The following is a 16203-nucleotide window of genomic DNA, read 5'->3' on the forward strand; positions in this document are numbered from 1 at the left end:
ATTTCTTTTACAGTCTGAGACAATATTTATTTCAAAATATTTTTTTAATTTTTAATAATCGCAATTTCAATTTTATTATCGAAAACTTATAAATTATTTCATGCAGTTATTTAAGAAACAAAGAAATATTTGAATTAAAAAAAAATTGTGCATGTGTTGCAGAAGGGTTCAGCTTTTTTTTTTTTTTGGAGGGGGGGGGGCTATTTCACGCTTGTGTAACACAATTGTTTTAAAATATTATGAAAAAAATGTTATCAAGCAAAAGTTATTGCAATAAACAAGTTCTGAACATTACTTTTTTTTTTATCTTGCACTACTACGATGTATGAAAATATGCATGTCATGTCCTGTTTACATATTGAGATCTACTGCTGCTGGTTAAAAAAAACTCTTTCTGCTTTTATGAACAAGAAGTTAAATTGCATTACATTCTTATTTCAAGGCTAATTTTAAAATATCGCAAAATTGTATTCAGTAGTATTTCAAATGAACTTGTAGTTGTAAAACGGAATAAACTGTTATTATTATTTCTAGAGTGCTCGTTTCAATAACATTAACTCCGTTTTTAACCATTGTAAAATCACTTTTAGTGAGTGAAAGCAACATCATCCTCTACGCAATTGATTAAAATTTTGTTTGTTTTAAAGAATCCTAACCCCCTCCATACCGGTGACACGGCCGCTCATAGTAAATGAATTATAAACAGAGTACGCCCACAGATTCGAGACCCTTGAAAACTTCTGTGCATGTCTACTTTCCTCTAATTTCACATTATGTTTACTTCACATTTGATATGATTAAAGATTTCAGATTATTATCGAAAACAGAAAAAATTAGTGTCGCGACCTGTTGTATCTTTTCATTGTCGAAAGAGGCAACCTTCCTTAGTGTTGTGTCAACTCTTTATGATATTTGTTTCAATCGAAGTCAAGTTATAGTGCCAAGAGTTAGGGTTTTTTATTGACGAACGGTCGAAAAATGAGTTTCAAACAGAGAGCTGCGATTGAGTTTTGTATTAAACTTGGTAAAAGTTTTACCGAAACTCAAATGCTTCAAAAAGCATACGGTGATGAATGCTTGTCCCGTACTCGAATTATGAGTGGTTTAAATGATTTCAAAGGGATCGAGACGCTTGAGGACGAACATAAGCCAAGCCGTACAAAAACTGGACTGAGCGAAGTTAACAGCCAAAAAGTGAGCGATTTCATCAAAGAAAACCCGAAATCATCCGTGAGATTGATTGAAGAATTGTGGATTCCAAAATCAACCGTGCAACATTTTGACCAAGAGTTTGGGCCTTCGTAAAGTGAATTCGTTTGGAGAAGTCAAAACAAAAGACAACGCTGATTCGTTATCCACAAAGAATTCTTTCCGCGTGGCCAAATAGTCAATGGTGTTATCTCGAAGTTTTGAAGCGACTGATAGCGAGAATCATGGACGGCATGAATATCGTGACGACCAACTGTTCGTCGAAACACACTGTCACTCTTGGCACTATAACTCGGCTTCTCATGAAACAAATGTCAAACAGTTGACACAACACTAATGAAGGTTGCCGCTTTCGAAAACAGGTGACGCCACTAGTTTCTTCTATTTTCGAAAAGTTCGGTTTCTTTTTGGACAGAAGGTGTATAAAGCGAAGTCGTCAAAGTGAGTCCTTCAGGCAATCTACGAAATTTGATTTGGAACAAAAATGGAAATAACAATCTGGAAAGTCGACAGCCCATTTTTGTTTCCTTTTTTTTTTTTTTTTTTTCAAAATACAGTACTTTAGATAATTATCTTGAATTACATTCTTCGAGAACAAATAAACTGTATTGTTGACCAGAAAAAATTAGCACATAAAATTAAAAATGACATTAGTTTTCCAAGGTAATACAATATTCAAGTGAATAAACTATGCAAGGATCTCTTATTTTGTCCTGGCATTCAAAATTGTACAATAAAAGGAATAAACAAAAATAATTTCTATATTTTTTGTCTATCCCATATAAGTAAAAGTCCAGTATGGAACAAGGAATTGCATTTCTTGTTATCAGCAAATGAGCCGCAGCGATAATCGTGAATTCTTTTCAGCATGAAGGTTTATTGCACGTTCGAATGAACATGACATCAACACTGCAATTCTTATCACTGTTCTTTCAATAGAGCAGGTATCATATCCAGAATTTTGGTGGACGTATATAAATAGATGTTCTGACCTATTGGAAGGCTAATATATGTATTTTTCCAAGTACAACACTTTTTCATTAAAAAAAAAAAAAAAATACGAGTTCTTACTTTATGAATTCCCACTTAACGAATTTTTATCTTTACGCATTTTTTGGATTGGAATTTTTATTTTAAATTGTTTGATGTGAAAGCAATTAAGGGCATGTACATGGAATTTCACAATATATAAAGATGTACTTCTCTAAATCCTACCCACACCTCATCTTGGTGGTGAGGTGAATGGGAGATGTAGGTGAAGTATGTCAGAAGTTTGGTCTTCCAGGAGGACCACCCTAGGCATGAAGACTACATCAGTATTCCTGGCTGACGTGGGAGGCATCTAGTGATTGGGTTAGCAAATCGTCATTAGAAACAAAACAATATTGTTCGAGAAACCACTACAAATATGAATCGGATTGGAAAATTGGATATAGATCGAAACAGAAAATGTTGGTAGTTTTTTTTTTTTTTTTTTTTACAGAATAATAAAACTAGCAACATGGAATGTAAGAGATATTAATGAAAAAGAGGAAGGACTTACTCAAGAAATAATCAAAAGAAACATTAAAATATGCAGCATAACAGAAACTAAACAAAAAAAAATGAAATAGAATAATGAACATACAAGGCTATATATTTATAAACAACTATATATTTATAAAAAACAAAACAGAGCTGAAGCTGGACTAGGAATAGTAATACATAAAGAGTTAATATTAATAGTCAGGATAAAAACAGATAGAGGTAAAATAAATATTATTACAGTATATACTCCAGAAGAAGGAAGAAAAGAAAAAAAACAGGGGCTTTTTATGAGGATCTACAACAAATAGTACAAGAAATAAAACCAAATGAAAAATTAATTATAATGGGACACTTAAAAATAAGAATAGGAGCACTCGTGATTTAATCTTGGGTGGGCCAAGTTGAGTAGACGATTTGAGAATGCACACTACATGAGAATGCATATGACCTATGACTGAGCATCTGCAGTGATTGACAATACATGATACCAGTGATCCCCTCTAGCCCACGAAGTAGCGCTCGGTCCATAAGAGCACTACTTCGTTCGCTTTGCTTTCACAGCAGCCAGGATTCCTGAGAGCTATATTCCCATCTTATGTGGTCGCTAATTCATAAGTAGTATAGAAATAGAAGATACGACAAAACAACAACAAAAAAAAATTAATTTTAATTAGGAAAAGATTTTTGGAAATTTTTCTAGTGTTTTTTCCTTTTTCTTTTGGGGAAACAAGGGCCCCTTGGCCTCCTCCCTGAGTGCGCCACTGGTGGCGCACTTTAGTGATCATTGATCCTGGGTAATTGAAATACTTTACTTGTTCTATATTATTGTTCCCTATTTCCATTTAGATTGCTTCCCTTTTTCTTCCTATTTCCATTAGTTCTATTTTATTAAATTGATTTTCATATCATGTTTTTTATTTGTTTGATGTAACTGGGTCAGGATATTTTCTAATTTTTCTTGACTGTCTGTAGTGATAACTATATTGTCAGCATACTTTAAATGTGTTATATTTCTTCCATTTACCATTATGTCTTCACATATCTGCAGTCATTCATCTACTACTTCTTTTAGGTACAGGTTGAAGAAATATGGTGACAATGGACAGCTGTGCATAACTTCTTTTTAAATTGCTATTTAATCTGTTTCTATGTTTTTGAATTCCACTATTGCCTGGGTTTCTGAATAGCAATTCTTGATACAATTTAATAGGTATTTGTTGAATCATCTGATTTTAGAATTTTATTGAGTTTTCTTCTGTTTATTTGGTCAAAAGCTTGTTTGAATCAACAGCAGTAGTGTTTTATATTTTCGTGTCTCATAAGATCTGCGAATCTGTTAATTGCGAAAATCGAATCTATTGTGCTTCTATTTCTAAATTCCATTTACTCTTCTTCCATCTTTTCTTCATGCGAAAATTTAACTCAGTTTTGAAGAATCCTGATGAATATTTTATAGCAGTGGCTTAAAAGTGTGATAAGTCTTTAATTAGTGCAGGATCTGACATCTCCTTTTTTTGTGGATGGGTATGATCTTGCCTGTTCTCCATTCTGTTGGTAAATTTCCTTTCTTTAGTATTTTGTTGAACAGTTTCCTTAGGTAATTTATTATGCTTTCTCCCCCCTTTTTTAAAAGTTCTTATTAAATGTTGTCTATGCTGGTGCTTTATCATTTTTCATTTGTTTGATTGCTCTATGTATTTCTTCATTTAGGATGCCTTTTGTGTTAGAAGTTTCTTCAGGGTTGAAGGCATCTTGATCTATGTTTTCTTCAGCTGCAAATATTTCTTTAAAACGATTATTCCATATTTCTTTTATTGCTTCACTGCTACTTGTTGTGGTTCCATCTAGTTGCAATACTGAAACTGGGTTGGGTGAGTATGTTCTGGTTATCTCTTTAACTATGTAATAAATGGTCTTGGGTCATGTTTCACACATTCCTGCTTTTCACTTTAAATATGTGATAATTTTTGCTAATCTCCAGTTTTTACCCATTTCTTTTTTCAAATTTTTGTATAAAATTGTATTTTCTTCATTATCTTCTTTTGAGAGGTTAGTTTTGGATATTCTTTTTCTCTCCCATAAATCCAAAATATCAGGTGTAAGCCCATCTTTATTTACTCTTGTCTTTTTTGTTGCTGTTTCTTTAATAATTTCTTTACTCCCCCCCCCCCCCCACGACTCCAGGACTGTATCTAAAGCAAGATTATTTCATTTTTCTTTCAATGATCTGATAGTTAGATCTGGTCAAGCTATCATTGAGTTTTGATATATCTACCTCCTTTTGTGTTTGGTGGTTTATTCTCTTTCTTTTGAAACTGATTTTTGGTTTGGCTGAGAGAAGTTCATGGTCTGTATCCATGTCAATCTTTTTTAATGTTTTGACATTTTGGAAGGAAAGTTTCCATTTCTTATTAACTACTATATAGTCTATACAGTTTCTGATTTCATTGTTTGGTGATGTCCAGCTGTATTTGTGTTGTGGCCTATGGTTAAATAAGGTATTTGTGATTAACAGTTGATTTTTTTTGCAAAAATTAATCAAGTCCTCTCCTCATTCATTCATTCATCTCTCAATGACCAAAGTAGAAGTATGTGAAACTTCTACTTTATCTTTAGAGTACTGAACAGTCTTTGCATTAAAATCTCCCATAATAATCAGGATATCTCTTGTACTTGTTTGCCTTATTTCTCCTTGTAGTTGTTCAAGAAATTAACTATATTCTGCCTCTTCATGTGATTGGTCTGGAACATAAACAATTATTATTATGAATATTCCTCGTTCTTTTGCTTTGGATCTTATAGAGATGATTCTAGAAGAAATTGGTCTTACCTCGACTATTGAATATAGGAACCATTTGTTAATGATTATTGCTACACCTTCTCTGTGATTGGTATCTTTCCTTCCTGAGTAAAATAAGGTTGCATTTTTTATGTTGATTTTTTCCCTCACCTGTCCAGTGGGTCTCTGCAAATCCCATTTTGTATTTGAAAAGTTCTAGTTCTCTCTCTATCAGTTTTAATTTGCCAAAAAAAAAAAAAACATCAAAATTCCAAGCAAATCCCAACACTAATTCTTACCAAAGAAAAAAATAAATAAAATAAAATTATTTCCACATTAACTTCACCAAATATCGATGATCTAAAAAGCAGTATAAACTATGTGCAGCGCCACCTGGTCATGGAAATCTGAATAACTCTTCCTATGAGAACCCTATAAGCAAACTGCTCATTGTGTTTTTGCCCAAAAGGTGGCAATTTTGCATTTACCAGAACATACCATGCCACACTACAAATCCTTGAATATCAACTAACTGAACTTCATTGGCTTAAAATTTCCCTACCAAATCAACCTGCCCTATTCATATGTTCTTTAATTGCTCTCCAAACTCCATGAAACACTATACTCACTTCAGCTATATCTGTCCAAAACTGAACTTTCTGCAGTCGAAATATTGCAATAGTAAGATCAACCTTCTTAGGGACTTGAAAGTCCAAAATTTATATTGGTTCCACTTCTCCAGTTTCATCGATCAATCAGAAAGAGATAATGAGGTGTTTGTCAGCAACAATGACCTACCTCAGTCGTTAATCTCCCTACCAGAATACCTGAAAAACCCTTCCAGTTTGCAAAGACACTTGACTTCTCCATAACAAGATCCCCGTCCGTGTATGCTGTGGTTATCAGTTCTCTTCTTGGTAACTAAGTAATAGAAGGATGCTATCTAGGAGGCTGTCAGTGGATTATACTCCTCCGACGGATTGTCCTTCTATTGCTTCAGTTCTTTTCATCCAAACCTCTACCCAGACTGAATAACAGAAATCATCTTAACAGGAATGAAGGTTTTCATCTCTTATTCTACTCGAAATTCTCAGGAAACATCCAAGCTATGGTTCTGAAAAAAGTGTATCAATGCTGAAAAAGAAAATACCCCTACATATGATGGCTGGGTGAAGGCGAAATCTTCTGTTGCTCACTCTGCCTGTTCTAAACCTCATGTCATAAAAGAATACACGAAATCGAAGTCAGACTTTGAAAGGGCCAAATTCTGTAAACTCGCCTCATACCCAAATGACAGTCGGTCCTCCTTCTCTGTTGCCAAAGCCATTGGGAGCAACTTCTGCCACTAGATTCTGATCACTCTTATATCCTGGTTGTACAGAAGTTATATCACATAAAGACAAAGGCAACTAACTGGAATCAGCCTTCCAATTCTTGCATTAATCATCTGGAGAAAGGTCATTTGCTTTCAACTATATAGACGCTCTTCATGGCATCCAGAATCTTCTAACAATAAGAAATTCAAAGAATCCTTAATAACCAGAATACAAACAAAGCATCTGTCTTGATTCCTACCTAGTGTGCTAAACATTATGCCTGAGAACTAACACTTCTGTGTAGCCACTTCAATCTATCCTATTCAGCTCACATCTGCCTTATAACATGGAAACCAGTTCACAGCCAGCCCATCCCAAAGAAAAATGATTAAAGTCAACCAAGGATATGCAATCCAATTAGTTCCACTTCTACTGAAAAAAATTGAGGTTATCGACAACCAAATCTTGAACCATCTAGAGACATTGTATGAATTCTGCTACTCTCCTTCTACAGCTGAACTTTGTGCATTTACCATTCACCTCTGGACTAAGACCATAGATAAATTTACAGAACCTGACATTTTTGCTCATGACTTTTCAAAAATATTTGATTGGATTTGGTTAAGGAGCTTAAGTAAAAAACATCCATCCATCCTATGGTCTGTCTTACTCACTCTGCAACTGGATCACCAACTTTCCCACTAGTTGCACAATACATATAATAGCAGATGGTTTAGGATCAGAGTTAACAATGTAGAATTATCCCTGTGTTCTGTGCTTTCCCCCTTTCTCTTCCTCTTTGTATATAAATGATCTGGTCTTTTCCAATCCTATCCATAGCTCTACAGATGACAGTACACTCCATTCCTCCTTTTCATTCGACAAGCCTTCTAGAACTAAAATTATAGAATCCTCAATGTCATGACCAGTGACCTGAACTCAGCTCTAATAGTTTTTCCAGTGGGGCAAGGACAACATTTGTAATTGCCAATGTCACCAAAATTCAGATCAAATTTCTCTTCTTGCATTGATCTGTACATCTGAACTTTCCTGGCACAACCACATTTCAATTATAGCTTCTGCATCCTCCAAAATACTCGTATTTTTTCGCAAAAGACACTACTTCAGACCTCCCACAGATCCTCAATCTATACAACTCCAAAATCTAGTCAGCCATAGAATATTTTGAGTGGTACACTAAGCTCCACTCTAAGATTGCTCAATTCTATAAAGAAAAGGGCAATCTATCTAATTCATTTCTCGCATACCCACTTCAATCCCTCTCCCTCATAGATGTTCAGTTTCTGGCTTGTTCCTCTTCTACAGATACTTTCATTCACAGTGTAATGCTGAATTTACACCACTAATCCTCCAGTCTACTTCAAACCCATTAGAATAATGGCAACTGCTAAAAAATATTAGACCATCTTGACACTCACCAAACCAACTTCACTCCATCCTCTTTTATCCTTTCTCTCCTTTGGAACAACTCACCCATTATGGTTTCCCCAAAGATTGAAACATCATCATCATGCGTATCAAGAATTTAGGCCTAGCATGGCCTATTCCAACCTTAGAAGTCATCGAATCGTTTAAGAGGATGTCCTGGTTTTGTTTTTCCTAATGGCTTGAACTTTAAGGCTTGTTTTGGTAATCTTTCTGTTTTCATTCTTTGAACATGTTCCATCCATTTATGTTTATATTTTTTAATTTTTTCTATTACTTGTTCTTGGTTTAATTCTTTCATAATTTCTTCATTTTTTTGTGATCAAATAGGTTATAGTTTGTAGTTTTTCTCATAAACTTCATTTCTGCAGTTATTAATCTTTGTCTTTTTGTTTCCAGATTTCGCTTCCATACATTGACTGGTAGATTAAAACTCAGCTGTTCAAACAACATGTGAACAGATTCTTCTTTTCTTCTTGCCCACACAGGGCGCTAATGAGCTGTATGCCTTGTGGCCATTCGTTTCTAGATCAGATATAAAAAATGCTATCGGATTTAATTTTAATTAGCGGTTCTCATTGGCAACCACTTCACTCATTCGTTATTCTTGTAGCAAAAATCTGAACCTTACATCCCTACTAACTACACTGTTAAAGAATTTCCAACGGTGATCTCTTAATCCTCTGTTATGAATTTCTTTCACAAACCTGAAAGCAACTTGAGAGGAATTACCATTGAATGCCTCTTAACCACTTCGATATCCTGAAGAAACCCACTGTCCCAATCTGAGCATGAAATTCTAGATTTGGGATGGTAACTACTTTTTTTGCTACTAGGTGGCATGTTTTGAAGCACCCAATTGATATGTGCGGTTTTGCTAATTTGTTAAGAGGATCTGTGATATTTGGAGAGATGTCAGCCATGATCTCCATATCCTCAATTCATGAGGATACGGAGATCGTAACTGCCTCTAATTCACTTTAAACCAACACCTCTTTCACACTCATCATTTCTCCAGATATATGATCAAAAATGTTTATTCTTGTTACTAACAGTCTTCTAATGTCAAAGAAGATTTTCTCGTATAATTTTATTGCTATACATGGCAGTAATTCAACATTAATGTGATATCTTTAGTCATTCAGAGCATTTGAATTCACATTACCTTCGCAGGAGTAATTTGGGGCGTGCAATGAAATGTTAACATTTATTCACATTCCTTTTCCTAGAAGAAGAGAATATTCCCACATTCCATCTACCTGAATTAAGTTTGTTCTTTTTCTTACTGGAATGCAACACAGGAAATGAGCCCTAATTCTTTCACAAAAGAAAGCGCATGTTTAAATTACTATGGTAATACTCGTTTTTTCCAGGTGAAAATAATATTATCAAAGGAGAGCGATTTATTTTCGAACAGTATGCATTCAAATTTTATTGTCTTACTGAATTCCATTATTGAACAAAGGGGAGGAACAAAGTCTGTTCCTTTTGTTGAACATTTCTTGGATTCGAAAGGCACCGATTGGGAATCCGATATTTCTATCATAAGCATGACATTTACTAAATGGAAATAATGGACATCGGATTTAAATTCCACTTTCTAATATATTTTCTCAATTCGGGTCATTGATAAATGGTAACGCACTTTTTTTGCAGAACTTCTGATATTCCCTGTCAGAGTGAAGAGAAACTGTGTATATAAACAAGCCAGTTAATCCTCCTTTATAAATAAGGTATGATTTCAAATCATCCAGATGATTTATTTTGTTTTTAAACAAAACTACGCACTGATATTTTGAAGATTTTTATCTTCTTATTATTATAAAAAGAAATATCAATCAGAGAACTCTGTGTATGTTTACGAACGGATATGATGATACCCCTTCGTATGCCAACACAGGTGATATTGCTGATCCCCTACTTTTATGGCTTTAAAGTCGTTCTAATTCCTATTTTTAATTTAAACGTGTTGCAGAGTAATTCTACTTGTCACGCTGAAGACAGTGATATATAAATCATCGAAATTGCCTTTGTAGTATCCAAACTTTGTTAGTGCTGAAATTTGAACACTGTGTGGACCCTGATCACTCAGGAGCAAAGAACAAAGCTACAGTTTCTCAGCTGAAGAAAGGTGTCAAAGTGCAACAAATGCATGAAGGATCTATCTTCCAACGGAGGTCATATAACCTCTTGGAAATGCATTAGGTGTCTTCATTTTACATGTTCCAATCTTTCAGAAACAATTTCACAAGGCAAAGAATGAAAGCACCTGTACTCCAGAGAAAACAAAGAAACGCTGCCACCTACGATGGTGGCATGGAATACCTGAAACTGCACCTACACAAAACTTTACAGACGAAGTTATAAAATTAGGTATTATAATTAGCATCCCCCAACAGCATAACAACACTAAGGCCTTAAATCCGATTCCCAGGAAGGGCAAAAAACAAGACTTGCCATGACACGGATCAGTCATAGTTCATCTTAAAAGCCAATCCATAAGGAACAATCTCATAAAAGCTAGCAGACTGAAAGAACAGTTGTCAAGGACTTAAGCGAATTGCAAAACAATACACCAAACTTCCTACTTGAATATTTAACACTATTCAACCAAAATCTGTTCTACCAAGTCAGAAAAGCAAAAACAAAAAAAACAAAAAAAATCAATTATTCTGGATCAGTGATGCTAAGATGTTCTAGAGTAAGTCACAAACTTCAGAGTCAATACAAATCAAAATCTCAGAAAACAGACAGGCTGCCACAGTATAAATAAATTTCTAATTAAACAAAAACAAGACATCAGTGCAGAAAAAAAAAAGAAAAAAAAAAAAACATGAACCATCACGCAGATAAACCAGAATATATCAGTAATTGTATATTTGAATACCTCGATGCTTGGAAACAACCCAGTTTAAAAGAGAGGCCTCTCTATCCTGTATATTAACATTAGACGAAATTCAACTCTCTATCCAACACCCAGAGTCCTATGCTTCATCAATCGCTTGGATTACTGTTACATCATTGTGGTTCACAAATTCTAATCTTTTAATCCAGAAATGTGTTTCAACTTTTCTACATCGAACTGAGATCCATTGTCTTTTCCCCATATTGCCTTGATTAAATCACACTCAGTAAGTTCTTTCTCCTTAAATATTGTGCTACCCAACTTTGCATCATCAGCAAAAAACTACTTATGACACTACAGGTCTGGGTAGTGTCGTAAGTAGTTTTGTCATAACTGTTCAGAACACTCTGATCAGTTCATTTAAGTGAAGTTTTCCAACAAAGTTGTCAGTTAAATTTCGATGAAAAAAATTGAGGAAGGACAGGTCTTATTTGGAAGTAGAGAATCAACAGTGTGCATGATTACCTGAGCTGATTTACTTTTTTTTAAATGGAATTTCAGTTATATCCCCAGAGACACATTGTCATATCCGAAACCTTTTATTATAATTTTTTAAAAGCTTATACATTAAAATGCTTATTTGTTAGAAGCAATTATGTTATTAAAATATTCTCACAACTTTACAAAAATAACTGCATTTTATTAAATTTCAGAAAGTGAACCACATCAGTAGAAATTGCTTAGCAAATACAATTTGTAATTCACATTATATGCATAATAAATTTTCTGCAAACCAGGTGAATACAATTCTCATTTTACACTAAATTAAAAAAAAAAAATCGTGGAACATATCAAATGGTATTGAAAATAAAAAAAAAAATTATGAAAATAACAAAACTAATTAACTAAAATTTTATTCATTCAGAAAGTCACTGAAAAAGTCCTCTGATATTTACGATGAAAAAATCTAAATCACGCGCATTGAAGTTGCGTATTGCCGTATACTAGCGTCTGCTGTTTCCCGACTTCATTACTTTCGTTTCTTAAGTAGTCTCAGTCTTTAAACGTGAACTTCAAAGGTTGAGAGGTGGTGTGGCTACACATTAACAATGTTTGGCGAAACTTGTCATGGTTACTAGATATTAGCATGTATAAAATTTACCTGAGAGTTCTCAGAGAAAAACAGAAAAAATAATTAGTGACCTAAAAGATTTATCATCTTCCTTGTGCCTAATACAAGAAAACGAAGCTCTTCAAACACTTTGAAAAACAGCTTTTTGTTCTCTTTTCATCAAGTGCAAAACCATCGATTTAATTTAAACAACATGCAAGAAACCGACCGAATACTAAAAAAACGTTAGCATGTAGAAAATTCACCCAAGAATTCTCACAGAAAAAAATAATCAGAGGGATCTGAAATATTTTTCATCTTCCTAGTGCCTCGTACAAGAAAAACCAAACTCTTCAAACACTTCTTTGAAACAGCTTTTTGTTCTCTTTTCATTGTGAAGTGCGAAGCCATCAATTTAATTAAACATGTGAGGAACAGATCGAATACTTAAAAATCCATTTCTTCAAGAGAATTTTACTTAGAAATTAGAAGAAAGATTGAGAAAAAATAGTGAACCCTTGAATTGACTTCAGAAAATCCCTGCTAGTTGCCAGTTGGTTTCCGATACCACACTTTATTCAAAGCATAGCAGTCAACAATGTCTACAAGAGTTCGATTTTTGTGTGATATTAAAATCCATTCAATTCAAACTGTTTTCATAAATTTACGATGAATTTTCCTTCAATCAACGTAAGTATGATAATTTTAAAACTCATGTGTCACTAGGAAAAGGAGTGCTACTCACTAAGGTATTAGTTATTTTCGAAAAAAAAAATAATAAACCTATTCACAAGGAATACTCTAATTTGAGCTTAAAAGGGCACTTTAGATTTGGATAAGTGAAACGGTTTCCATCAGTATGCAATCTTAGATGTCTTTTCAGACTCGAACTGTCCGAAAACTTCTTGCTGCAAATTTCACATAGAAAAGGTTTCCCATCAGTATTAGTTGTCTGTCCAGATTCGAACTGTGAAACCCTCTTGTTGCAAATTTTGAATGGAAAATGTTTCTCTCTGGTATGATCTCTTTTGTGTCTATTCAGGTTAAACAAGTCGAGGAATTTCTCGTGACAGACTTCACATGCAAAGGAGCAATCTCTAGTGTGCCTTTAAGATAGCCTAATTCAGAAAATTGTTTGCCACATATTTTACATGTAAAAAGCTTTTTATTAATCTGATGGTAGCATTTTTAGTGCTTTTAGGAATTCTGTAGCCGAAAACCTAGAGCTACTCACAGGACAATTGAAAGGATTTTCACCACAGCACTCGTACTTATTAGTGTCGAAATGACTGAAAACTTCTTGTTGCAAATTTCACATAGAAAAGGACTAACCAGAATGAACTCTAAGATGACTTTTGAGATTCGAACTGCTTGAAAACCTCTTCTTGCAAATTTCGCATTGAAAAGGTTTCTCGCCTGTATGAATTCTTAGATGTCTTGTCAGAGTCGAACTGTCTGAAAACTTCCTGTTGCAAATTTCGCATAGAAGAGGTTTCTCACCAGTATGCACTCTTAGATGAGTTTTCAGAATCGAATTGCGTGAAAACCTCTTGTTGCAAATTTCGCATTGAAAAGGTTTCTCACCAGTATGCACTCTTAAATGTGTTTTCAGATAATAACTGTCAGAAAACTTCTTGTTGCAAATTTTGCATAGAAAAGATTTCTCACCAGTATGTACTCTTAGATGATTTTTCAGCCTTGAATCACGTGAAAATTTCTTGTTGCAAATTTCGCATAGAAAAGGTTTCTTACCGGTATGCTCCATTAGATGTGTTTTCAGGCTTGAACTCTGTGAAAATTTCCTGTTGCAAATTTCACACAGAAAAGGTTTCTCACCAGTGTGAACTCTTAGATGTCTTTTCAGACTCGAACTGACTGAAAACGTCCTGCTGCAAATTTCGCATAGAAAAGGTTTCTCACCAGTATGCACTAATAGATGTGTTTTCAGTCTTGAACTGTGTGAAAATTTCGTGTTGCAAATTTCACACAGAAATGGTTTCTCACCAGTATGCATTCTTATTGTTTTCAGACTCGAACTGTATGAAAACCTTATGTTGCAAATTTCACATGGAAATGGTTTCTCTCTGATGTGAAGAATTTCTTGTAACAGATATCAGATGTAAGCATCTTTAGTGTGCCTCTTGATGTGGGTTTTTATGATTGAGAATATTGTTTGCCACTTATTTAAATAAAAAAAAAAACTAAACTTTTCTGCAGTCAATGCAAGAAGATCATGTCTTTTAAGGGACTGTAGAGTTGAAAACGTAGAGCTACACATGATAAAAGTTTATTTCTTCAGTGTGAAATCTGAGATCCGTTTTAAGGTTTTGCCTATAGCAATGACTTCATACAAATTTGTGTATATTCTAATAATATAAACTCGAAAACCGCCTGTTGCATATTTCACATGTCAACAGATTTTAAGGCTACAGTTCACTGTAGGCTTGTGCCTCTTCACGTGTGTAAACAAGTAAAAGGTCTTGCTGTAATTTTCACAAGAAAATAGCTTCTTGACTGAGGGCAGTTTCAGATGCTCTCGAAGATTTGCTGAATCAAAGAAATTCTTCTGACTTGTCATACAGAAGGAATGTTTTTCCTTTTTCCATGTTCATTGTTTGGTGTCTTTTTAGGTTGTCACAATGATGAAAGTGTTTCCAACATTTTTAGCTTGACTTTTTATCTCTGCAATCTGTTATGGTTCATGTGTTTTAAGTTGATCTGATTGTTTAAAGGTTTTGTGGCTTACTTTGCACATAGATTTTTTTTTATCTGATTGATTGTGCATGTTCTCATGTCGGTTTAGATTATTCTGATATAAAAACTGCACCTTGGATGACGTACAAATGAAATACTTTTCCCGATTTTTATCTCAGTTAAGATATTTCAATAGGAAATTGACTTGAGCCATCTTCACCACCACAGGAATATTACCCATTGTTTTTTGAATTTGTGTTTCAATTCCATTCTCATTTTGATGGATTTCCATTATGCCCCTTGAAGTGCAACATACACAGAATTATTTGAATTTTATTTCAGAAGTCCAGCATGAAACGTTTCCATCAACTTAATAGTCTTCATACATTGCCGTTTATCAACTTGGTTTGAATGGATTAGTAGGCAAAATGTCTCATGGCAGTAACAGTATTCACAATCTGTAAAGAAAAATGATGTAATTTATGCTAAAACTCCATTTAGTAAATAAAATATTCTCAAAATATAATCTAATATTTAATCGCAATTGAAATATGAGTTTTCATCTAGAAATTTAATAATAACGGTAAAACTTTCATTGAAAAATAACAGTATCACTTAAAATGATGATTATTTTAACAAACCTGATTTTGTTTGCCAAATGCATTACGACAAAATAATGTGGCCATATTATATTCTGAAGTTGAACATGTCCTCAGGAATAACTCTGAGGATGAATTTAGATATGAACATATTCCTTGCACAATATGGACACTGTAAAATAACAGTCAAAGTTTAAAAATCGCTTTTCAATCTGGGGGTGAATTTCTTCAAAATTGCCACTTTATTCAGTTGTTTTTGTGTATCAGTTATTACTAGATGAGCAATTGTGATTTACAGTTGTAGATAGCATGAACATTCATTCTTCTGTTGATATTTTTCTCTGTTCTCATTTCTTTGGATTTCCGTCTCTACATCATTCTACGGGAAAATCCCTGTGGAAATGCAGATTCCTCCAGATCACATTATTTCTGGCTTTCCTCTTCCGAATAACGTTAATACTTCCTCTAAGAATCTGCATTTCAGCTGTCCTCTTCATTTCTCAGGATTTTCTCCATCCATCCCGTCTATAATCCATTCATTGTCTCCTCATGTGGCCAGAAGTTGATTGTCTTCAATACTCTACTCTTATTTCTTGCAAAATTTATTTGTTAGTTTTTTCCTCCATATCTTCACTAATTTTACTTGTATTAAATGAATTTTTTCTTTAATACTTATT

The 16203-nt window shown here is 34.0% G+C and overlaps 1 protein-coding gene across 2 annotated transcripts in view; it reads right to left on the reverse strand.

The window, feature by feature from the left end:
• Nucleotides 1-11702: 11702 nt before the first annotated feature.
• The window catches only part of LOC150093474 (uncharacterized), a 50612-nt gene continuing 46111 nt past the window's right edge, over nucleotides 11703-16203 (reverse strand). For both annotated transcript variants that reach the window (XM_090413549.1, XM_090413548.1), the window contains exon 3: nucleotides 11703-15385. In XM_090413549.1, the coding sequence (XP_090269675.1) occupies nucleotides 13561-14247 (687 nt within the window). In that variant the 5' untranslated portion in view covers nucleotides 14248-15385 and the 3' untranslated portion in view covers nucleotides 11703-13560. The remainder of the gene's footprint in view (nucleotides 15386-16203) is intronic.

The sequence above is a fragment of the Typopeltis vanoorti genome, chromosome 24 (genome assembly GCF_054136105.1).
Source record: "Typopeltis vanoorti isolate ZY-2024b chromosome 24, IOZ_Tvanoo_1.0, whole genome shotgun sequence".
In the NCBI taxonomy this organism is placed as follows: Eukaryota; Metazoa; Arthropoda; class Arachnida; order Uropygi; family Thelyphonidae; genus Typopeltis; species Typopeltis vanoorti.